Source organism: Pipra filicauda, unplaced genomic scaffold (assembly GCF_003945595.2).
Source record: "Pipra filicauda isolate LSUMZ 115617 unplaced genomic scaffold, ASM394559v2 scaffold22_size4397567_pilon, whole genome shotgun sequence".
NCBI lineage: Eukaryota > Metazoa > Chordata > Aves > Passeriformes > Pipridae > Pipra > Pipra filicauda.
The window spans coordinates 3,813,354-3,838,347 of record NW_024104343.1 but is presented as its reverse complement, the minus strand read 5'-3'; the positions used below and the strand labels follow the sequence as shown (position 1 = coordinate 3,838,347).

Here is a 24,994-nt window from a genome sequence, read left to right as displayed (position 1 = left end):
ACCTGTTAGTTGCCCCAGGAAAAGGGGCAACCAAAAAATTCTTAGCAATTAAAATTCTTAACTGAAGATATTGGGAATGTCAGTTATGGAAACTGCACTAAGAATCGAGTGATTGTTATGGGAGGTATATGGATTGAGTTGAATAACACAAAAGCAAATTTTGATTTTTGATGAATGGTTTTTGCATGTTCTATAGCGTGTGTGCAGCCCTGATAAACCTACACTTTTTACAGGTTGCACGAAAGCATTCCTTCTTGTAGCTGTTCCATTCTTAACTTCAGCTGATTCACAGTACGTGAAGGATGCATCAGCAATTGTCAGGTATGTAATAATCAATCCTGCCTTGCATACCTATTTGCCAAGTCTTAAATAGGTAGTGGATAAGTAGATAATGCTTTGCTCAGATTGAGACCCGCAAGGGACACAACCTGTGTTTACTTAAGTGTTCATCTCTTTAATTCAAAATTACTGGCTAGGTTGAGAGTGGCTTTGAAAGTGTCACCAGGTAGGCAGAAATACTAACAATTATAATGTGGACTACAAACCTTCTTTTTGTTAAGGACCCTGAAGTGTACTGGAAGCATTACTAAGTTTTCTAGGGGTCAGGGTCATTTCTTTGAAAACAAGCCCCCACAATTAGCAAGGAAAACTACATACACACTTCACCCGGTTTCCTGTTGCAAAATGACACACTTCTGTAGAGACAGAAAAGTTTTAGTATTTCACTCTGGAAAGAATAGCTACTTGTGTGGACCTCTCTCCTTCCTACAGTTTTGTAAGGGCAGTCCGTATCCCAAAAGATATTAAAATAAAACCAAACCAAACAAAAAACCCCAAAATACACCACCTTGAGCATCTCTGTCCTGAGATACAAGATAGTTAGGGATCCCCTTTTTGGACATCAGCTGTGTGCATAGCGAGATGGGCCATTTGGAAGTTTTCCTATTCTGAAGAAGCTTTCCTTCTTGCGATGACTGCTTCTAGTGAGGAGTCAGCAGAGGTGAGCATCTTCTGATGGATAAAGGGACTTTACAGTGCAAGAGGGTTAAGAGTGCAGGCTGGTCAAAAGCAACGTGAACAAGATGTGATGCTAACCCTGAATCTACAGCAGTATCCTATCAGTACAGAATTAATCATTTATAACCCAGTCATGTTTCAACATTGCACTAAGTAATTAATGTAATATGAGCTTGGACATATTTCCTGTATCCTGAGTTTAATAAGCACATCAGCTGTCAACACAAAAATGTGTTTAACTCCAAATACAGTTAGAGTGTAATAAGCATAATATGCACTTCTGAAACACAGTGTACTTTGAGGGGCAGTATGAGTGAACCATTATGGTTTATCTTGGTCAGGGAATTTTTAAAATTGCATGATGATGCTTGGTTTTCCAAAATACAGAGCAACCATAAGTCTTTAACCATTTAGCTGGAAAGGAGCTGTAAGAAACTAAGGGGCTGTCTCATGCTGCCATGGTATACTACTCAGGTGAGGAAGACTGCTTTTTGAGATTTTGCCAGCACCAGACTCACACACAGTGTATTTGGGCTAGGGGTTAGGCGCAGCTAGCAACCTGCAAGCTTGAGTGATTTATAGGGAAATACTTCCCACCCCTCCCCCCTGTTTAGTTTCAGCTTCAAGAATTGGTGAGGATTAAGGAAATACTTTTTCACGTTAACCAAGACTTTTAAGTAGCATTGGATCAGCTGGCTTGTATAAGCTCCTTAGGAGATGCTTTGATCAGCTTATTTTGTTGCAGAACGAAGATGGCTGTACACTTCTGTTTGTTTACCTCAGAAATCAATCTAAACACTGTGCTGCAAAGATGATGTCACTTGGTCCAGGCTGAGTAACATCAGGTTTGCCAGCAGCTCCTTTGAAATATTTTCCTCAGCTCATCATTTCCTCATACATCATTAACCTGAGGGAAATAATCTTCAGTTACCCTGAGTAATTCTATAATAGGTGCTGAGAAATCAACTCTATGCACAAGAAGGCTTGTGAACAGCTGCCTAAGGCAAGTGGGGCATCTGCTGGTGAGGTGCTGCAATGAATTAATTTACTGCATGACAGACTGATCCAAATCCTATGTACATTTTACTTTACCAAATAAGCAAGTGCCAGGCCTGATTCCTGAGCTCTTTGGAAAAAAATGCTCCTTGACACTCCTTTAGAGGTACATTTTCATTGCAATAGTAGCCTTGTGAAATATCTTAATTAGAAGAAGAAAGGAAATGAGCTAAAGAAACTTGTCAGAAGGTATGATGCATGTCTTTAACTTTCTCCAACCTTTCCCTGCCACAGTCTCTCATGGCAAGTTCTCTGATAGTTTATAAAACTGTCTTCCTTGTACCAAGAGCTATTTTACACTCTGATCTACTGCCTAAGGGTGTGAAATGAATACAATGCATAAGGGAACGCAACAATACTCTGTGGTCATAAAATCCAGAGCTCCCAAACACAGGTCATTATCCACATAAATTAATTGCCTCCCTCCATTCTTCAGAAAATGTATGCAACAGCATGAGATTCTCTACGGTGTTAAATAAAGTTCAATGACTTCTGCAGAATGCATTTAATTATTTTTTTTTTTTTTTCACAAAATTCTGTGTTGCATCTCTTTGTGCACATCAGACAAGAACTTGGGAGAAGCCCAAGGGGGCTTTCCCAATCATGGCACTAATTTCATTGTTAGGATTAACATTTTGGAATCAAACAATTACCATGGGAAAAGCTTGCCAATGTGTTTAGTTGGAGCATGGACGTTCACTTGTGAAAAGGAAAAGTGAACGAACAAGTAGCAAAGTAATGCTAAACTGGGATGTGACCTGGTCAAGCTGTTAAAATATGTCGCTTCTGCTCTCCTTATAGATATGACATTGTCACCTACCCAGTAAAGCCAAACACTTTCTTAAGACTTTTTAAAATTCTGTTACCACAATAGAGGAGAAGTCATACGTCAAAATACAAAAGCACCCTTACTTCTGCTCTGCTGCACAACACACTTGCTATATTTAGCTGTGCTGGGGAATCAATTGCTTTATATAATCTTATCACAAGCCATTGCTGAAAAAAAAAAACCCAAGTCTGTCACTTGACCTTGGGCAAAACAAGTCTTTCTGCTTTCTTCAGAGCTCCTTCTGCCACATATGTTAGAAGAATCTGTAACCAAGCAGTGATTTCCACTGTCCTTGTCCAAAGTCAGTGGAGTAAGCAAAAGTCATTTTAGTCTTGTTAAACTAAGCAAAGATGCAAGTACCTTCCTTGTCTGAGAACTGTCTTTTTTTTTGGCTGCTTTTTAGCGTGTTCTGTGCTTCATTTCACTTGAACTTTTGAACAGAAACAATACCAGTTTTGTTTAGTCCTCACAATACTAATTTTCTTTTATTTAGCCCTTATTAGCAGAAGCAAACAGAACAAAAAAGATCATTATGATTGATAGCTACAAACCACTTTGATCTCTGAAATACAAAGTGTGCTAGATTACTATGTTTAAACTTTTCCCTGCTTTTTTTTTATCCAGAAGTCAGATAATACCTGATTCCTACTTCCAAACCCATAATTTCTTCTGGCTTAAGAATTCCACAGTTTGAGGCTGGGAGAAGTCTTTAGAGAAATATTGCAGTATGTTTGCTCTATTCTTTCCATTCTTCCTCTGTGTTGGCCAATACACACCTTGGACAATGGGGTTACAATGACCTTTTTTTGTACGGCTGCTGAGCCAAATGTTTGTGTGCTTGGTAGTAGTGAGTGGAACAAGTCCCAGCAGACGTGAAGTGACCAATAAAAAAAACAGAGCAAAAAATCTTTAACATTAAGGTCTCTCGAGCCTGCAACTAGAGGACAAAAATCAAGGCATCTCTTTCTAGGAAGCAAAAAATATTTCCTGTATTTCTTGAATTGCATATCCTAGGGCTTATGTTGAAGGGAAGCTGTTGCAAATGATGGCCAAATGGTACTATTTTCATTATTTTATATCTAACCTTAAGAACTTGGCTGTTTAGTAGGTACACTTACTAATTTATTTACTCATCGTAATCTTCTTAAAAAAATGTAAGACTAAACCACTACTGCTCTACAAACCCACACAAATGTACAAAATCACAGAAGCTTTTCTGAACACTTTTAAAAGAATAAACATTCAGGAAGCCTGAATTAGCACGGGAGCCTCTTACACTCCCTGATTTTGCGTAAGACTTAGATGAAGCCTTTAGTCTTTATTATTGTCTTTCATGACATTAAACAATGAACGTGGCCTATGTTTGCTCACTTGCCATCCACTCAGATGCCCTGTGGTTCTCCATAGTAGCTGACAAACTCACGAGATATTTTGGATGTTTCAGAAAAACAGATTGTAGATTTTATGTTATTAGGGACATTCCTGATTCTGCTAGGCAAAGCCTCCATGTTCTTCACTGGAACGTGTAACAGTGCAACCTACTAGAAAAGACTTCATCGTTAATAAGGAACCTGCTTTTTCAGCATAGCAATGCTCCACCTTTATGGTGGTCAAGAGACTTGTGTGATATTATAGTATGTGTATTATTTCTTGTCGCTCAAAATACAGAAGATAAAAACTGGGTCATAAATGCTAAATTGTATTGTATGTCAGCATCACTTGCTATACTTTTTAAAAAAAAAGTTAATTTATTAAAATAAAATTTTAGGTAAAGATTACATTTGTCTTTACATGAGAAGGAAAGTGAGACTTTGCAAAGTGCTCTTTTTGAAGTTATTTAGTACAGTTAAATAGTTCTAGACAATAAAAGAAGCAGGGTGAATAAGGAGTGCAGAGAAGGGAGCAATGCAAAATATTACTGTTTCCTTTGGATCTGAAAAAGAAAAGGAAGTTGCAAGACCAATCAGTTCTGGACTTCTACAAGTCACTAACATTCTTGTATTCCCCTCTTTTTTTCCTTATGTATTGGTTGATTCTGGGATGGATTGTTCCACTGAGGCATTTCAGGAGCCTTCAATAGAAGAAAGATGCACATCCAACAGAAGTTAGTAAAAATGTACTCGAGCAGTTCTATGATTGTAATCATACTGGCACCACAAAACAATCCAAGCTGGCCACCTACTTCAGCTGTAATAGAAGGAAATAAACACTTGTCATCCAAAGCATTTAGTTTAGTCTAGCAAGCAAACAAAACCTGCCAGGCTCAAGTGTTAAATAGATTCAATATACATAATCCATCACTTTAAGAAAACAGAATTAATATTCTTAAGAATGTTTACTGAAGAAAACTAATGTGGTTTTGAAAATTGTAAATAAAGCAAGTACAATACAAGACATCCTACTGGGAAAGAGATACTTAAAATATTTCTTAATCCCCTGCCTTTTTAACTGTTCCCTTGTTTCTCCTCCCCATGTTCTCCCTCTGCCCTCCAAATTCCGTAAATGTCACTATTCTTACAGTCCCGTGTGTGATATAACCATAAATTAGTGCCAAACTTAATTCTTACTCTCAGTTGCTCTCCCTACCACAGGTTTTTTAATAGATTTACAGGAGACAGTATCAAAAATGGCCATGAGACAGACATGATTATTACCATTATAATATTAAAAGTATTGATTTTTCTTCAGAAGCCTACATACTCTTTGATTCAAGAGGAAAGAGAATAAAAAAGGCTGGTTTTTTTAGTCTAGTAAGGTGGGATTTTTTTATTAGTTTTAGATAAATTATTAATCAGCAATAAATGCATATTAAACATACACTTACCAAGCAACTCAGATATAGTCAAGGCCTTCTGCTGCTGTGTTATTTTGTAGCTCAGATCATGATATTTAATCTCAATACGCACAAGGTTTTGCCTAATGACAAATACATACAGTTTACTTGAGACAGTCAGGAGTGCTGTTCATTTTTACCAACATCTACCAGCATGGTCTGAGTTCAGGGGGAGTGATGGTGTCTTTTAATGAAAAATTAGATGAATGTTACCAAAACCAGTTACATGAGAGAAGGAAAAGAACTAAAGTGTCCTAATAAAAACAGGAGCTTATCAGAGGAGTAGATCTTCATGCTATATTGAAAAAGTAACTCTAGGTCTGTACTGTGAGATAGACTTGTAGTTTTTAAGGGTCACTGAGGTAAACTTAGGTGGAAATGTCAAGCATTGTGACCTACAGCATATAAAGTGCCTGGAAATGTAGTCTACCCTTCTTGATTATGTGCAACTGCATATTTAATTGTGCTTATTCCAATGGGCATATTTGTGCAGAACAGTGCTTGTCCTATATTCAGAGGTTTAGTTTTATCCTCTGCTAATAGCCTTGCTTACCTAATTATGTTCTTGCTTGCTGCAAAAATGGGAGAGTAGGTAAATCTCAGTTGGAGCAAGTCCAGAGAAGGGCCATGAAGATGATCACAGGGTAGGAGCACCTCTCCTATGAACACAGGCTGAGAGAGTAGAGAGTTGGGGCTGTTCAGCCCTGGAAAGAGAAGCCTTCAGGGAGAACTTATAGCAGCCTTCCAACACATTAAGGGGGCCTACAAAAAAGCTGGAGAGGGATTTTTCACAAAGAACATGTAGGGATAGGACAGGGAGGAATGGCTTTAAACTGAAAGAGGATAGGTCTAGATTAGGTATTAGGAAGAAATTCTTTACTGTGAGGGTGGTGAGGCACAGGAACAAGGTGCCCAGAGAATGTGTGGATACCCTGTCCCTGGAATTATTCTACACCAGGTTGGATGGGACTTTGAGCAACCTGATCTCGTGGGTGGTATCCCTGCCTATGGCAAGGAGGTTGGAACAAGATGATCTTTAAGGTCCCTACCAACCCAAACCATTCTATGACTCTTCACATTCAGAAATGTGAACAGCTACAGATTCTTGGGTTGACAGTGATAATGAGCTCATTAACAATAATAATGAAAATAAATTACTTTATATACAAAATAATAATTTCTGTCTCTTTCGGTGATAATTCTAAAACTCAGGTAGCAGTGATTAGTAAAAATAATCTTATTCTCATAGCTTCTGTTAATAAGACTCATACCATTGTCACGGAGTTGCTAGCAGAACTATCCAATAAATATTTAACTTTTCCCTTCTTGCATCTTCAGAAATAAATAGATCTCTATGTTTTATAGTTTGGAATATGTACTCATTAATGCATGGGCTGGATTCCTATTGGTTAAAGCTTGGTAACAGGGAAATGTCCTGTATGTTCACTTGCTTAATTGAATAATTACTGGATTACTTATGATGTTTACAGACAATAAAATAATCAACAAAGATAAAATGTCCTCAAAGGATTAATATCCTTTGTGTATAACAACAGGTTCAATTTTCATAATCTTCATTGAGAACAGACTTTTTAGTAGGGCCTGTAGATATAAGACAAGAGGTAATGGTTTTAAACTAAAATAGAGTAGATTCAGACTAGGTATAAGGAAGACATTTTTTACAATGAGGGTGGTGAAACACTGGAACAGGGGGACCAGAGAGTTGGTAGATGCCCCATCCCTGGAAACATTCAAGGTCATGTTGGATGGAGCTTTGAGCAACCTGATACAGTTGAAGATGTCCTTGGTCATTGCAGGAGGGGCTTGGACTACTTGACCATTAAAGGTCCCGTCCAATCCAAACTATTCTACATTTGTATAGTTCCTGATCATGTATAAACATATGCAAGTATTTGGAGACTGATGGCTTCAAAAGTGAGAAAACTGAAGTCACTGAGACAATGAAACTCATAAATATTTCCTTAACCAAATTTTCTGCAGTTTTTTATAAACATACTTTGATGTTGTACATACTATGAGTTCATGTAGCACCTGCCTTAATACTTTGTTCTGCTGAGATCTACAACTGTGAGCAAGAGGCAATTCAGTCTATGAAACTGTGTTAAATGCTCTTTGACAAGTAGATCATATCTTTCTTATCCACAATCTTAGATGTATCTAAGTATATTATATATATATATATGTATAAATCTTAAGTAGTTTTGTCTAAGAGATTGTATTATCTCACAGACAACGTTATTAATACCCCACATAAGAATATCTTTTATGTTCATATTTTCATTGTATTGTCTGTTAGAACAGTTAAAAGGAATTTATAATTTCTTTATTAGTCAAGGGGTTAAGCAAGATTACCTGATGTATTCTGGGCTTTTCTTCAGTTTCTCAGAAAAATAGTTTATCGCTTTTTCTCCTCCAAAACTTGAATAGGTTACAGTGGTGGGATAATCTGTTTCTTCACATGGGGCAGGGCAAGTGGAATTGTGTGTTCCTACTGTACATAATCCTTTTATCTCTATATCATCTGAAATTTCAGGAGAAAAAATTTATACAATATTTCTAAAAAAGCACAGAGTTTAGAAATTTTTTGAAAAAACTTACTAAATGACTTTTAACTGGCTTTGATAAATATATGGGTTAATTATCCTGAGAAAAGCAGATACTTGTCAGTTTTGAAGAAATAAATCAGTATTTATAACTGTCATTTGGGAAACTGATGCCCAATAATAAGGGTTGGGATATTTTGCTCACTTTTTTCAAAGAAATTTAGCACCTTTAAGTCTTTCTGCCTTTATCAGGGCTTTGTGTGCTTATTATTTCTCATCCTCAGTTGAACAATAGGACAACGGAAGCATTTCCATGTTCTGTGCTAGCTTTCTAATTACATAGTTAGGAGTATATCCTTGGTCTTGATGCCTTGATGTCTGCCCAACTCGTTTCAGTGCACAGAAATGGCTTCCAAAGCAATTCCAGTTGTAGTTTACTATCATCTGATAACTATATAAAAACCTTGGTAAGCTAAATTCACTTTACCTTAACCCCTGCCTGCCATTTGATAGTTGGGCTCAAGACAGCTAGGAGTCTTAGGGAAAGCTTTGTTTCTTCAAATATGAAAACAAAGTAATAAAATTCTGCAGGTCTGGCTGCTCATGAAAGTGGTAGTAGGTCCTGCAGATACTGGATCAGTGTGCTGTCACTTTAGATTTTGTTGTCAGATGTCTTACCTCTCCAGCACTGTCAAGGGAGAGTCAGCCCCTAAAATGGGATCCTGGGGACCATACACCTACAACCTATAAACCGGGTTCACCATGTACAGTACTTTGATGCCAGTTCCTTCTGGGGTCCGGCTCTGAATCCTTGATAGGACTTTGGGGTAATTTTTGTTTATTGCTCTGTAGTTTCTTTGAAATTCAGTCATCAAATATCAGTTAAGTAAAATAATAAACCGCAGGACAGGCTTTCGAAGATCAAGGTTATAAAAGAGAGCGAACTTAGTGAAATCTATTTCAAAAGAGCCACAGGAAAAAACGATCATTGTTCACTGTAGTAGATCTTGCCTGAATGCTGCACACACCTAATCAAAACAGAAATAAACCCCTGCACAGTTCCCCCTTCCACCCCAACTTGTTATTGCTCATTCCTTTTGGAAGAGAGAGTCACGTTACACAGCAGAAAGCAAAATAATTAAAAAGGAAGCTTTCTCAAGTTCATGTCAGGTTACCATTTTCATTATTTTCCAGAATATCTGTTCTAGTGACTTACAGATCTTATATCTACTATGTGCAGATAATTTGTTTATGGAAAAGAATTGCATTTGAAGAGCTTTGAAAATTTATAATTGATTTTACTTTTGAAAAGATAAAACCTTCAAGTCCAGTGATTTATATTTTTATCAGTTAGGAATCTTTTTATTACTGTGCTGTTCACTCTTCTTGCACAAAGAATACAACATTGAATCTAGAAAGGTGATACTACGAAGATGTGAAAATGATAGCCAGAGGCTTGGTAACTGAAAACAGATTAATTAAACGTTCTTCCACTTTAAACCATTTCTCATTGCTGAAAAGGAATTCTTCTATTTTGTTTGTTGGGCGGGGTGTTATTTTTGGGAGGGGTTTTTTTGTGATTTTGGTTTGTTTGGTTTTTTTTTTTTTTTTTTTTTTTTTTTTTTTAATGGACATATATATCATGCTCTGTCTGGTCTCTATTTTCAAAATAGTAAATGAACTGGGATGTACTCCATTTCAGATTACTTTCAGTATTTTGTTTTAATTGATAGATATTGTCTACTATTTGGAATTGGCTTAGAAAACATGAATATAAAGTTATTACTTACAGACTGCTGGATAAACACATTTGTAAAACTTCAGCAAGTCACATTCTGTTCCATTTCCTAAAAATAAATAACAAGCTTTAGGAAGCTAAATTAACAATCTAACCCTTAGCTCTAATTGTGCTAAACTGAAATGTAATGTCATCAGAGCCTGTTCATCACTTCACATTAATGATTGCACAACTGAGAAATTAATTCAGCTGGGCACAGTGCAGTTGCCAACACCAGAATGGGTACACAGGGAAAAGAGAAAACAGACCAAGCCAGGAGGCTGCTGTTGGAGCAAACATCTTCATTATATGTACCAGCCAGTACTACCTTTAAGCTTGTGGTTCACTCTTTGTGTTAGCTTGCTAAAGACATGAATTTCTGATTTTCCTAGTGCAAATAAAAAAAACCCAAAACAAATGAGGTAGATTTGATATATGATTACATCCCATGTGTTTCTGCAGAAGTTTTTAACTTCATGTAAGAGTTTTTTGGACGGGTAAGGTAGTACCCTAAGCTAATAGCAAAATTTTCAGATTTCAGATGTCCTCAGGTTCACCCCGATTTTTTCCCTCACATGGAAATGTTATGTAGAAGTTTAGCACACAGTGTTGCTCTCCTTTATGTAATTGTTGTTGTGTACAGCTCTCACCCTGGGTATAGGAGCCCCAGGCTTAATTGCCTTCTCAAAACCCTTTCCATGACATTTTCCAGAAGACTGCCAACCACCTTTCCAAAAGGTTCTCAAACAAGCAGGCTAAAGATTACACATTAATGGGTCTACTTTAGTAAAAGCATTCTACCTTGCTTGAGCATATTTAAAAAATACATTGAGTCAGAAAGTGCAGTCTTTCTTGTGGCTTTTCTTATGAACTAGTGGCTTTCTTTTCCACTAGTTTTGACAAAATATCTGCAACAGCAGAGATTTGTGATCTAGCTCTTGCTTTAAGGAGGAATGATAATATTATCATTACATTTAATGCTGAAAAGGTGTGCTCAGTGTTACTTCTTTACATGGCTGCAGTGATTAAGGTGCCTGTATTCTTGAGAGGAATATTATAGCATACACCCTGCATTTGAGGTTGATTAGAATGCTCCACACAGCCTTTTGGCTTTTGCAGAGCCCAGTTCTGGTGCCAGGCTATTTCCATGTTCATGTGTAGGACCTCAGATTTGGTCTTCAAGCGAGCAGTTCTGCTGTGGTTGCTAAACACCTGTAAAATAATTTTTCTGGCTATATGTGAAAATATATGACTTCTTATGGATATAGTTCCAGCTCTTTGGGAAGTCATATTGAAGACTATAGACTTTGTCTTACACTCCTGAGGCATAATATTTTCTTCCAGTTGTTTGGACTGTATCCTAAGAATAGACAATGACCCAGATGCTAGGTCTAGAGTTGACCAAATGTCTTTTCTTGGAATTTTAATTAATCCAGCTGTAGAAATCCACCAAACATGTGCTCCATTTCCTTCACTGTTCAATAAAATGTGAGGTCTCCTAGGAAGATGATTAGTGTCTGGTATGATGACACTCCTGAGAAATACCTGGAAGAATGAATGGCAAACAGCCACACCAGTCCTGTATGTACCGGGCTTTGCATTCCAGCAAACATCCATTAGTACTATAAATCTTGTGGTACTGCAGCTTTATATCAGGCTTGCACTCTCCCCATGGGTATTCTTGGATAATTGTCTGTAGGGTAATAATAACAAAAGATGAAATTTTTTTTTGTCTCTGTTTTAAATTTAGATATTGTTTTCTCACATTTTATAGGGCTGAGGGAAGCCTGTTGAAGACATAAACAGTAACATCGTGATTTAATTGGAGGCAGTTACAGTTTGTGCTCTTGGGATTAAAAAAAACCATCTCCTCTCTGTCACAGCAAAAGTAGGGCCTGATCAGACAGCCTAGTGCAAAACAGTGGTCCATTCCACTTGGATTCCACTAGGAATCTGAGACACCCTTAATGGGAACAGAATGTGTTGATGGGGAAATGCTGTGATGTCCTTGTGTCATTAAATGTCAGTGAGACTGTAAGGTGGTAGGAAAGAAAGTCTGACTTTGATAGACACAAATTAGGAAGACCAGTGACATCCTCCCCAAAACAGCAGTAATATGTTTTTGTCTGGAGAAAATATTATTAGGAGTCACTTAGGCATGATAAATATTTTAGATTCCAACATTGTCATTGGTTCGGAAGAGAATCAGAGGCAGTAGAGACCACTACTTCCAGATAATGGACAAAGTCCTTACCTTCAGTTGGTGAATTGCGACCTGTGTGTGCATGCCGACTGGTGTTAATAAACCTAAACCATCAAAGCGTGGAAGCTCTTGGGGTGAATGGATAACAAAAGTTATTCCAGCGTCAGTATAACCAAGAGCAGGTTCATCAGTGAATTGGTCCTGATACAAAAAGAATTATTTAAAGTAGTTTTGCCTTTGCTTACTATCCGAAGCTTTAGCTATACTTAATGTGGTACTAAGCTATCAAGTCTTGTATCTCTAGTCATATTTTTGGCAATTAACAGGAAAGTATGGAAACAAACTAACTTGAATTTCCTTTGTTCATTACCTCAATGGGTTTCCTTCCAGTGACTATAAACTTTCAAGTTTTTTATTCCTTTTGGCATCCCTTAATTTCAAAAGCTAGAAGGCATAGATGAGCATTTACTCATATCTTGGATATTTATTCCCTTTACTTGCAACTACCTGTCACATTTCAGTAGACTTTCCACTGTTCTCTTCAGAACCTTTCACTCCTGACTCATGCTTCCTAAAGAACAAAAGCAGATGTCTAAGTCATTTATCAGTCCATATTTTAGATTTCTTCCCTGATTTCACAAGGTGATATTCCCTGTTTTCTGCTTTTTGTTGATCAAAGACAATTCTAATGTCAGAAACTGTTTACAGTGCAAAGACCAGGTCTTGCCCGGCACTGAGCACTTGCAGCTGCTGCTGCAACTAAAATTCAGTGCTACTTAGACACTGGCATCATATGACCTTACCTACTGGGCCATTATATAAAATGATGTTATCCTAAACTGCTTGTATAAAATTAAATCACTGCTCTGATGTCATCTTTCAATTGTAGATGATTTGTGCATTTATATACTCACTCACAACTTTCAGAACCCCTTAGCTGGGGACAGAGTAAATAATAATTCTGACTTTTTAAATCTGTATTTGGGCCTTTCTTTTAAAATACCCTCTCATTTGGAAATAGTCTTGATATAGAATTTCGTGCACGAAATTCTGGAGGTCTATATAAAACCAACTAAACCGAAACCCCAAACCAAACTCAAAATGAACATACAAACAAAAAAGCAAACCCCTCCATTAATTTAGAAGTTATGACATGATTTGTTGTTTATAATCCTTAGGATAGCTGTACCTGTTGGACATCAAAAAGCAAATGTAAGCCTCTTCCAGACAAACTCACTCTTCTTGCTGAAACATCATTGTGATTAAAAGTAAAGCAGTTTCCATATTCAGTGAAAACATGTTCAAAATCCTTCAATAAAGGAAAATAGGGAAGAATGAAATAAGGAAAGAACACTCAAAATTCCCCTAGTGAATTACAATTCAAGAGAGGGACTACTGGGGTTGTTGGGATTTTTTGATGTTTTTTTCCCCCAAAGGCAGTCCTTGGTATTACAATCAGAATAGTGGTAACTGATGGAAATATTCAAAAATATTTCACCTCTTTCTATAGAAAATGAAGTTCAAAGGAGAAATTTCACATTGTTTATTAATACATGTGAGCTGCTCAGAATAATTTAATGAGGTTCTGTGGTTTTTCAGTACCTGTTACATTATATAGAAATTACTTTATAGAAGAATCAACATAAAAATGGGATGATCATATTCTTGGCTGTTGTCCAAAATTCTCAAAGTTGGGCTACTTTCATGTGAATATTTAAAATTCTTATGGACTCTGCATATAGTTACCTTGGCTGTCTATATTCTTGACCTCAAGAACAAAACTACAGAATCATGTCATGCAAAATAGTCCATTCAATCTGTCCTTCAGTATAGGCCATTGATGGAAAGGCTGTTAGTTATAGCCTGGAGGTATGACAGCTTTCAAAGGCTGCTGTTTGTGCAGAAGTGGCACTGGGCATAGAGCAATTGAAACTGAAATTCCGTGTTACAGCTCAGGGAGTCCATCAGGCTGCCTCTGCAGTCAGTATGAGAACTGAGGCCCTCAGGTAATTTAGAGCAGGACTTTTTTTCTGCATTGTTTGACTGTAAAGGGAGTAGCTGGCAAAGCTAGATGTCCCAAGTTGACCATAAGAATATATCCCCTTCCCCTCCATGCTACTCTTTTAGTAAAACAAGCATATTTACCTGTGGGTAACACGGCTTTCCAAAAAAATCACATTCTAGCAATGTGCTGCTGTTCAGGTAAAACCCATTTTTTCTTGTAAACTCTTTGATGCTGAAGTTCTGGTGCTCAGCAAAGAAATCATTTAACTCTTGAGAATATTTACCTTCCATAACAAATTTTTTGAGAATCGCAGACACAATGTTCCAAATAAAAAAAATTATTTTGAGGTTGCTTACTGCATGAGCTTGAAACCTGTCAGTGAGAAGGAAAAAGAATTGCTTAGAGTTCTGCAGTTTCAAGACTAATCTCTAGACTGCTCTTGACAAAACTGTGATGTGATTTGTTGTCTGCTTGCAAACTATAAGTGATTCTTGCCCACGGGGCTGCACTTTGATCTCGTCAACATGAATAAGTCTCCATCTTTAGGAATTTATCTTCCATATCTGGAAACAGAAAATTGACACCTTCCCATGGCTATTCTGGTCAGTCATGTTGGAAACATTTCTGTTGTGTGTGGTTGTTTATTAAAAAAAAATTAACCCCAAACCCCCTAAATAGATTAGCCATTTGCATAAGCTAACAACCACATTTTTAGAACTGATGACAAGCTGAACAATTGCATTTACATGTGGGAAACTAGCTGGGAGGAGCTATTCCTTTCAAAGAAGACTGTCTTCTTTCATTTGGAAAATTGAATTCTAAGTGCATCTGCAGTAATCTCCTGTACCTGCTTTACTAAGGCACTACACCCCAGTGTAGAGACAGTCTACCTTCCCATGAGCTCTGTGGCTGGTGACACAGTGGTATAAACCAAGGGTGATCCTTACTCCTTGAATCCACGTGAAAAATCTCAAAAACATGATGAGGCATTGTAGGTGCTTTCCTGATGTACAGCATTGAAGTTCTTTATTAAGTAAAGTAAGGGTTTACAGAAGTTATAAGTTTGAAAACAAAATAAACACAAATGAGACTACAATGCCATGTTCTTTAGAACTGACAGTTTTCTAATCTTATTTTTAAAAATGTATCGGTATGTTTGTATAATGAATCTTGATGTTCCAACTTAAGGAGGATTAGTAGGAACAACTCTTCACAACTGAATTTGAGTCAAAAAGTATAGACAAAGAGAGTCCTGTGCCTCTTTTTCCTGCTAACAAAAAAAATCTGGTTACTGAAAACAGGAGGGAAGGATAAGCACAGCACGAATGGCAGATGGATATGGCAACAAACTGTGGTTTAGATGGAAAACTACCATGCTCAGTTTACAATGTGCTGCCACTATAATTGCAAGAAGTGAGGCACTTTTGTAACAGCCAGCACACTGCAATCAGAGGGACTTCTACCTGCAGTGCCTGTTGTGCAGTTATAATCCAGGATTGCTTCATGCAGGGCAATGATAAGGTGGCATAGTGAGGCAGAACAGCTCCAGGCATTTCAGGCTTGGACTTTCATCTGATTCTGCCAGCAAAAGGTAGAAGAAAAGAAAACTTACAGTCTTTGAGGAAAAAATGTGGGTAAACTTTCTGTATTTCTAAAACTGTTACTGAATTACATATTTGCTCTAAAAATCAGGCCTTTTCAAAGTGGTTGCATCTCAATCTTGGCCACTGTCTTCAAATGTAGAAATCTGTAGTGAAGTCCCTGCTTAGATACATGACTTCCAAACAAACCAAATGCTTCCCTCCTGCAAAAAACACAGACATCAGCTGGAAATCTAAAGGCTGAGCAACTCTGAAAAAAAAGTATTTGTTTTGCCTAAGATTTCTACCTTTGTATGAAGTTTCTGTTTCAAGTTATTTGCAAATCTTGTCTCTCATTTTTAACTTGCATGTGGCTGATGATTGTCCCTTAGTTACACTGTAGAAGTAACACTCATACATAGAACACCCCCACCAGAGGGATTTTTCTACTCCAACTTCTGTTTTGAAACTTAAAAATCTGTCATGCAGTTCTTCATCTTAAGAAAGGGGAAGATTATAAAAAAAACTTCCTGAATCAAGTCTCGTGTTTTCATCTTCATTTAAATCTCCTGTGTTGGTGTGGAAGACATGCCCCTCAGAACCGTATTTTCCTTATTTTATGTGATTTGTCCAAGTGAGTTGTGCAATCTGACTGCTTTCAGATAAAGATGTGTTACCTCTCAAGAGCAAACAACAAACACAACTTTTACCTGTTTAAGTTGCAAAAAGTCACAGCAGGAAATTGGATTTCTTCCGCATACTGAACCACCATTGTAGTTGTGGTTGGCCAGCTGAAGTAGTAGATGAAGCGACTGCAGATTTGCCAAATAACAACAGCAAGACAGGCTGCAAGTACAAGCAGCCAGAGCACTTTGCGAGTCTTGCTCCGTGTTTTAACAATATTATGCACGCCGTGAAAAGAAGTGGATGAGGCAAACTCGTGATGATACTTCCTTCTATCTTCGAAATGTGGCATCAGCTTCTTTATTAAACACAACCGTATCTTTTCCAATATTCCTGAATATGGAACAAAGTGAAAACACTTTTCTAAAATTAGCATTTAACCATCACTTAAGAAAGGAAAAGCAGATGTAAAATTTCCCTTTAATTATAAATTCTCTCTTTACTTGCTTGCAAGGATGGAAGAGTTGTGTGCTAAGACATGAGCTCGGTACTACCCCGAGTACAGACTATATCTTGCAATATTTCAAGCACACAAATGTTTAAGCACTTTAAAATAAAAGAGTAGTTCCATTTCTTGGAAGAAGATTGGATTTTGTCATACCTCAGTGATCTAAACCCATGGGTTGCTGTGAACTTACTGTGAAAATTAAGCATCTGACTTTTACAGTAACCACCCACTAAAGGACTGGTCCTTCACACATGATCTGAGAAATAAGGTAAAAAAAGGAATTACATGGAATGATCTGAAAGGGAATTTCACTTTTTCACTATTAAAAGTTTTAGGATAAGCCTTGGAAGGGTACAGGTTCAGAAGAATAACTAATCTCATTTTCTTAGGTTCATACTTGTCTGATTCCATAACTTTGAAATGGGAATGGGTTTAGTTTTGATTTACCCCAAGTTTCCTACAAACTGATGTTAAAAAAAAAAACCTGAACAAGCCAAACTGTTTTTAAATCTAAGTTTAGGAGCTATAACAATAATGAATGTAATCAATACCTGGAGCTGCAGTAATTTTCTTATGTTCGATGCTGAATAATCTTTTGGACATGGATTTAAACTTCATTTTCTCTCCCAAAATGTCCAAATGAGGGAAACTTAATGAGACCTTTCTTGTATCTTATCATAATTGGACCAGTCTGTTTGCAAAAGGTTGTTACATTTACAGGTTGTTATCCACTACTTTATTTTGACATTGTCCATAAGAACAGTAAATCAAAGAAAGTTTGTGAGACAATAATAAATAGCATCTGGAAATATATTATTTAGATCGGTGTTTAACAACAATTAAATACTTCCCTAATTCTGTTTTTAACAAAAAAATAGGTTTAATAGTGCGTGTGTGTGGTAGGAAGAGAATATATCCTTTATAAGACTGATTTACTTGAGGGTATTACAGCTGAGCAAAAGAACAAAGGGATGTAAAAGTCATCTGCCAAAGCCACATCAGCCACATCGTCACCACATCAGTATTCAAGGGTGTTGCTTTGGTCCACAGCTTCTAGACTGTGATAATGAAATCCCAGACAGTGCTGGATTTCAAAATGTTTCTGGAGGGAAAGTATTTTCTTTATGTTGTTCTTTTAAGATCTGTGTAAGAACTTTGATTAATATCACATAATTAACTGTGACCCAGTTTCATCATCAAACAGTTTTCTGCTAGAAAACTGTTCAAAAGTTTCTCTCCTAGCTCTAGTGACTATTGGACCCTATTGCAAATCCATTCAGCCATGTGTGGGTTTGTACATTGTGCTGGAATGGAGTGGATTTCTGGTTTAGCTCTAGGCTTCTCTCTCACCAGATATGTGCAGTGGGACGAGCTCTTTGTGTGTTCCCTGAATAAGAGCGGAGGGAAGTACATTCCTAACATATATCTGCATCTGCTGCCTGTAGACTCCAACAAGAAACCACAGGCAAGTCAGACCATTTCTCCAGGGACAGTGTTGTGTTTATTCCTCTTATATGCACTGTGCTAGGTAAGAGCATGATACAATATCCCTACGTAAAAGTCCATTGCCATCAAAAAAACACTAGTTAGCTTAATCAGAAGAAGTGTAACTTTGAATCTATGCAAATATGTAACTAAACTGTATTTCAGCTCTTGTGCATGGCTACTACAGTAAGTAGTAGCAAGTAGAAATGATGTTTTAGCTGATTGCAAAAGTTTTGCTTTTTATTGCGTAAGATTATCTAATGGCATACTGCTGCTTTCATCAGTTTCACAACAGGAATTAGCACTGCTGTGTGTCATAAAGAATCCTTATTCTACTTTCAGATTTCTTTAGCAAATGTTATAATTAAAAAAAAAATAAGGAAAGAAAAATTATTTTTAACTACTCCAAGTAGGGTCAAATGGTAGACTTTTGGTGTGAAATTTCGCACATAGTGTGGATTGGAAAATGGTATCAAATGTGTAAGTTGGGACTAGCCATTTATTTGGGATTTGGTCCATTTATGAGGAATAGGTACGTTCCAGTGACATATAATTAAGAATAGAATGGTTATTCCAAGTGTCTGTTAGTGAATAGTAAAATAATACAGCACAATAATGGATGAGTGTGAGATTATAAATTATTAACCTTTCCTTCCTCTTAAGGGTGGGTCATCACATCCTATGCTGTGCAAAACTTAAGCAGTGTGTGTCTGGACTAAGGTTGTGTAACTAACACAGCTGAACTAGCTGTAAGTGGGTTAGAGTATCCAAGCTGCTGCTAGATAGACAGTAAAGTCTTGCAAGACCTTAGACACATAGACAATAAGGTTCTTTTAGTAACAATAGAAAGTATATTTAATATAGGTACTGCAAAAATAATTGTCAAATGTATGGATAAACCCAATATTTATAGAAGATTCAAATGGTATGGATAAGTAAAAAAGCAAGGAGGTAACCAAATGAGAGGAATAGAGGAATCCAGGTCCAGGAGCAAACCACAAGTTTGGAGCCAAATATAGAACATGGATGTAAGAACTAGTAAGGTAGCTCATATGCTCAGGATGGGCTGCAGATACTTTGCCTCAGGAAACACTGATTACTGGAAAAACCCTGAGAACCACCATGGTTAGTCAGAAAACTTGATTTTCCAGTCAATACTGTTAAAGAAAAAATTACTTCCCTGCATGTATAACCAGGGATACAGGGACATACTATTATAGGCTTATAGAAATTCAAATAGAAATAGAAATTCACATAGTTATATGGGTATAGAGAAATTCACCCCCAGCAATTCACAGTATCTTTAATTTTAAAACTATAAATTGGATTTAAAGTTTTTTTTAAACTTCAGTCACCAGGCAACTGGTCACCATCTATAACTACTTGTACAGGTCACTGATAGATAATGGGAATAGGCTCTTTGATCTAGTGGGAAAAAAGATGTGACAGGACTGAGTGGGAAAAACAGGAAGCTAAATTCTAGCAGAAATAAGGTACAGCATTTTTATTTTTGTAGTCTCAATATTTAATTGTGATTGGATTTTCATTAATTAATATATTAAAAAAGAATAGCTTTTTAAAAGGTCACTTATCTTCAGCCAGAGCTCTTACCTGAGAAGAGTTATTTCAGGAAGGTTGTATGTGGCTTCTGTACAAGGGTTAGTCAGTCTATCAGGTAGATATCTGATTTCCTCTTTGCCTTGATCTAAAAATCATTCTAGTGTGGTATCATTAAGAGAAGCAATGGCTTAGTTAAAACTGAATTAGCTTCATTCTAAATACATAAAGGACCAATAGCTAAAGATTTTTTTCATTTCTTAGGTAAGTCTACAAATCTTTTTTGGCAAGCTTTTTTCATCTCTCCCTTCTTCATATCTTGAAAAGGTACACCACTGCTACTTTTGGACAAGATTACAAATAGCAAAGGTCTTGGTAAAGCGCTCTAGTATGCCTAGTCACTTACCTTTAGCATCTGATTGAATGAATCTCCCAAGCTGGTCCATGTGGCCGTGCTTATTTCAGTAAGGAAGGAATGGATAACAAGTTGCCTTATCACTGTGACCACTGGTAGGTAATGGCTTTTATAGAAAATTAAATGGGAGGTGATACTCGATGACACATAAGACTGGGCAATTTACCAGCCAGGGTTGCCATGTTTTACCTTTCATTACCATGGTCTGCAATGTAAAGAAAAGATTATTTTTATTACAGGATCAGATGTACACATTTATATACATTTCAAATACATAATATGCTGATAATAGTACAAGTGCAGGCTTGTCTTGTGTATTGCATCTCTTTGCAAATTTCTTTCATATTTTTCCCTTTTGCTTTAGAAAGACCAATTATCTTCACTAAAATACTGGGCTGTTCAGAACTAAATAGCTTCTCTTGAAGTAGATAAGGAGCTCTTCTGCTCTGGAGGGCAGTAAATGCCTACCACAAAGTTCCCACCAGCAGCAGGTTCAACCACACTTTGAATAGCTGTCTTCATAACCAGCTACAGATTTCATGTTCTTGTGGACTTGGCGAAAAAGAGCTGTTATTCCTGAGAACTAAACCTGTGGGCAAGGATGAAAATACATGCAAAGTCAATCATTCCAGCAACTCCTTATGAAAAAGGACAAGAGACTGCTTTTGTGCTAGATGCACAGTATGATCTTGTTTGAAATTTGTTTCAAGAAAAGAACTGAATATCTATTAAATGAGAATAAAAGTATTAGAAAATTCAGACTTGGGATGCACTTGATCAATGCTTTAGGAAACAATAAAGAAACGCCACTTCACATTCCCTGTCTGATCTGCTTATTTCATTCTCTCTGTTAGCAATAATCCACTTGATCACCTACACTGTTCTTGGGTTATGAGGTGTATTAGCTTGGCTCCTTGGTGCCCCACTGTCTAGTTGTTTGCTTACTGTTTTCTGGCTGTGTTGTTAATGCTACAAGAAGCAAGGTAAAGCACTGAACTCCATTTAGTTATTCCTGTGTGACAAGATTTCTGTATTCAGCTTCTTGGAATTCCCAGTTCTGTCTGTCACTGCTGCTAGGGAAAACTTTGCACCATACATGTGTTCACTCAAGCAGTGAAGTGCTTAACAATAAACTGATTTTCAACATCTGTATGTAACTCAACCACAACTAATGCTCTGCTGAGCAGTTGCCAAGCGCTGCAGATCCATTGAGTCCTATTAATACCAACCACTCTAATTCACAAAACCCAAACCTGAGTTGCTTGAATTCTTAAAACAAATTATGTCTATCTTTTATACTGCTGTGTACATAGAATTAAGAAGCATAGTGTAAGTTAGTTGCTCTCTATACAGCAAATTATTCCTTTTACTGTTTTCTTTTTTTTAAAAAAAAAACCCTGCGTTGCTGTCTTACAAAGAGTTTTTATGCTTATATAATACTTTAGATGAACAGGGCTTGTGTTGTCCTATTATGTTTTACATAAGAAATTAATTTTTAAAATTTTCTTTCTTTTATGGTTGTTTTACATTAATTCTTAAGCAAACACTAGGGGGCGAAGACCAACAATCTTGTGTTTGTTCATCCTTCCCAAATGGCTTGCACAAATAGCTTTGAGGCTGTAAATTGATCACAGGCAGTTTGGTCTGTCCACTCACTCCTAGCAGTATGTATCTGGTTATCTAAACCACACGTTCCCTGGTACTTAATGCACTAAAGATTAGGAAAACTAGCCGATGACAGAGGTGATTGCCATTTTTTGTATTCACACATACCATGAATTCTGTACTCAAACTGTTATTTGAAGTCAGTGCTGTTCAGGTCTTCTCTTATGGTGCTAAATTAAAAAATAATGCTGCAGCCAGCATAACTACATAGCTATTTCCTAAAACAAATAGATAATGTGTTACTGATAAAGTTAATACTTTATAGCCTGGCTGCAGCAAAATGTCTTCTAAGAATTCTTATCGGCTGCTGAGAGAAAATACATGCACACACAAGCAGGTATTTGGTGTATATTTAGCTTTCATTGGACAATTTTTTTTTCAGAAAATGTTGAAGGGTTTCTTTCCAACTCCTGTTTCATTGCATGAGACTCTCTGTAAGTGCTTTCTCAACATTAATGCTTCTGATGTTTTGCTTAGCTCTCTTTTTTGATAGAAACATCTCATATATTATCCATTTTTAAGACAGAAGAAGTAATGCATTTGGTAATATAGAAGACTGCGACTACTTTTACTTAATTCATACAAACAGTATTAGCAAAAAAAAAGGGGAAACAGAGAAAAAAATGAAGTGATCACCATCTGGGTTGTTATAATGTATTGTCAGTGCCGTTTTATGGCAAATGCTAGTAACTTAACTGTATATGCAAGCATCTGTCTTGCTCCTTCCTTCAAAGCATGTACTCCCATTGGATTCAGCAAAGGGGGGGCAGGGAGGTGGAGGGGTCTGCAAAAGAAGGGCCTCAAAGAGGGTGTGAGGACTCTTTGAGTCTTTCTGCATCAAGGAAGAATCAGCTATGACTGGAGAAATTGTGACCTCTCATTGTTTTCTAGTGCTTACAGATACTAGAAGTTTCTTTACTTTTTGTTTTCTCATGTCTGTGTTATCTTGCCATAATTTAAACTGCTTGCTCCTTTTCCCATCCCCTCGTATATTGAAAATTGCTTATTACTCTTCCTTTTGAAAGAAAGGTATTTATCACTTTTCCCTCACAATCTTCTCTTAGTTATACAGGTCAATTCTTTCCATTTCTCTTAACATATTTTCTACATCAAACATTCATTGTTCTTGCCATCCTCTTCTGAACCCTTGCCAAGAGGTCTTCATCTATCTTGAATAGTGATTTCCAGGATATAATATAACAGACAAATTCTTTCTGATGCTGGATGGAAAGGAGGGATTCCATGCAATGTAGAAACTTTCCATTTAAAAATGCTGGTATAAAATTTTCTCTTTTCACAGCTTTACCTTTTGTTGGTTAACATATTATGTTTTAATAACTGAAACATGAAGCTAATTTCTAAACAATTTCTTACTTGCTAGTTTGGTTATCACAGCTGAAATTCAAAAGTACTGCTCTTTGTATTATTGAAGATGCACATTATTAATTTCAAAACATTAAGGTAAGTGTGAATTCTAGCTCCCATCAGCCAGCATGCTATCACACCTTCCAGGATGTTCTCTGTTGTCAGTTTAAGAAATGTACAACCTATTCCACCATCCCAGCTATTAATGATAATTTTGAATAGGATGAGACTAGCAAATTTTTATCAGCATTTGTCCTGAACTAGCCCTTTGCACTTGACAGCCATGTGCCATGGAGTAAACAGCAGCACGAATTGAGCCACGTGGAGACATTGGGAGTAGCTTATGGCTCCAGGTTTGGGCTTCACAATAGCTGACTGGTAATCAGAATTCAGCCATTCTGTACTAAAGAATTGCATCCTGCAATGTGTGGCTGCAAGGCATTGATAGAGGATAGTTTGCCTCAGGACAACTCTGTGGCATGTATTCAAGATATGTTGTTTTTCCTAAGCTTGTAGTTCTGGCTGATATTGATGGATTTCACTGATGAAAGGATGGTGTTTTGGCAATAGCAGTGAAAGATCATTTCTTCATACTTGGGGAATAGCTATCAGTCAGAACATGAAGAAGATAAATGGTTCCTCTGGGACAATTCCGAGAGCTGGCTGCTTCACTGTTGGAGTACAGCTCTCAGGCAATCTGTGAAAGCACAATCAGCATGAGTGCTGTATATTTAGAAAATACAGGTGTAGGATGAACCAGTGGTAATCTTAGAAGAGGTTCTTTTTAAGCACAGCTTGGATCAGGCAGGAGATTTGCTACCAGCATTAACAGAGTCAGATACTGTGCAATGTGAAAGAAATACTGCTGCATTCTGCTGAGCCACAAATGAGAGACAGCAGGGGTGAGGTTGTGCTGGAGAATGTGTGAAACACAAATGGAAGTTAAAAGCATGCTGGGAAGTGATGGCACAGTTATTTGTGTTTAAGAAGTTGAGCAAATGCAATATCTAAAAAAAAAAAAAGAAATAGTCTTTCCAGCACTATCTCATCTCTTTGTTTGTAGTTTGCAAGACCTTGAGCTCTGTTCCTCCCCCAGGTACAAATGTCTGATTGGATTATTAATATTGCATAAACTTTAAGCTTGTTTGTTTTAGCCCAGAGTCACTAAATTTTAGTTTTCTTAAAACCAACTGTAAATTTCAAATGCTAGTTAAATAGCAAGTCTTATTTTGAAAATCACAAAACACTCATTTCAGTAGAGAACATGTTTTGGTGCCAAGTTTATTTTCTCCCCTTCACCTTCCTTTTATGTGTCTTAATTCACCTGTCCTCCTCTTATTATATTATTAAATTGAGTGAGGAAGAGATTTTTGTTCAGTGTTTGCATAGCAGCCAGCAAAGTGAAGTTCTGGCTTAGGCTACTGGGGGCTTCACCTATGCAATTAGAGTTCTACCTTGTCAATCAAAACGTACCAGTAGCTGCTGTACTGCATTTCACTATTGTAGTTGTG

At 37.0% G+C, this 24,994-nt stretch overlaps 1 protein-coding gene across 1 annotated transcript; it reads right to left on the bottom strand.

The window, feature by feature from the left end:
• Positions 1–4,889: 4,889 nt before the first annotated feature.
• Positions 4,890–20,484, bottom strand: ASIC5 (acid sensing ion channel subunit family member 5). Its single transcript, XM_027739564.2, has 10 exons — positions 20,445–20,484; positions 16,575–16,881; positions 14,425–14,656; positions 13,469–13,588; positions 12,331–12,480; positions 11,622–11,769; positions 10,090–10,146; positions 8,109–8,277; positions 5,727–5,818; positions 4,890–5,089 (listed from the first exon to the last, which is right to left on the bottom strand). Exons 1-10 carry the CDS (start codon positions 20,482–20,484, stop codon positions 4,890–4,892), a joined length of 1,515 nt encoding a protein of 504 aa, XP_027595365.2.
• Between the last annotated feature and the right edge of the window lie 4,510 nt (positions 20,485–24,994).

Excerpts from the sequence above, each read along its gene's own strand:
- ASIC5 (XM_027739564.2), bottom strand. The coding sequence starts at position 20,484 with ATGGACCAGCTTGGGAGATTCATTCAATCAGATGCTAAAG. Across the intron at positions 13,589-14,424 it reads GAAAGCCGTGTTACCCACAG|GATTTTGAACATGTTTTCAC; the intron begins GTAAATATGCTT and ends CCTTTATTGAAG. Across the intron at positions 12,481-13,468 it reads TGCTTTTTGATGTCCAACAG|GACCAATTCACTGATGAACC; the intron begins GTACAGCTATCC and ends TTTTTGTATCAG.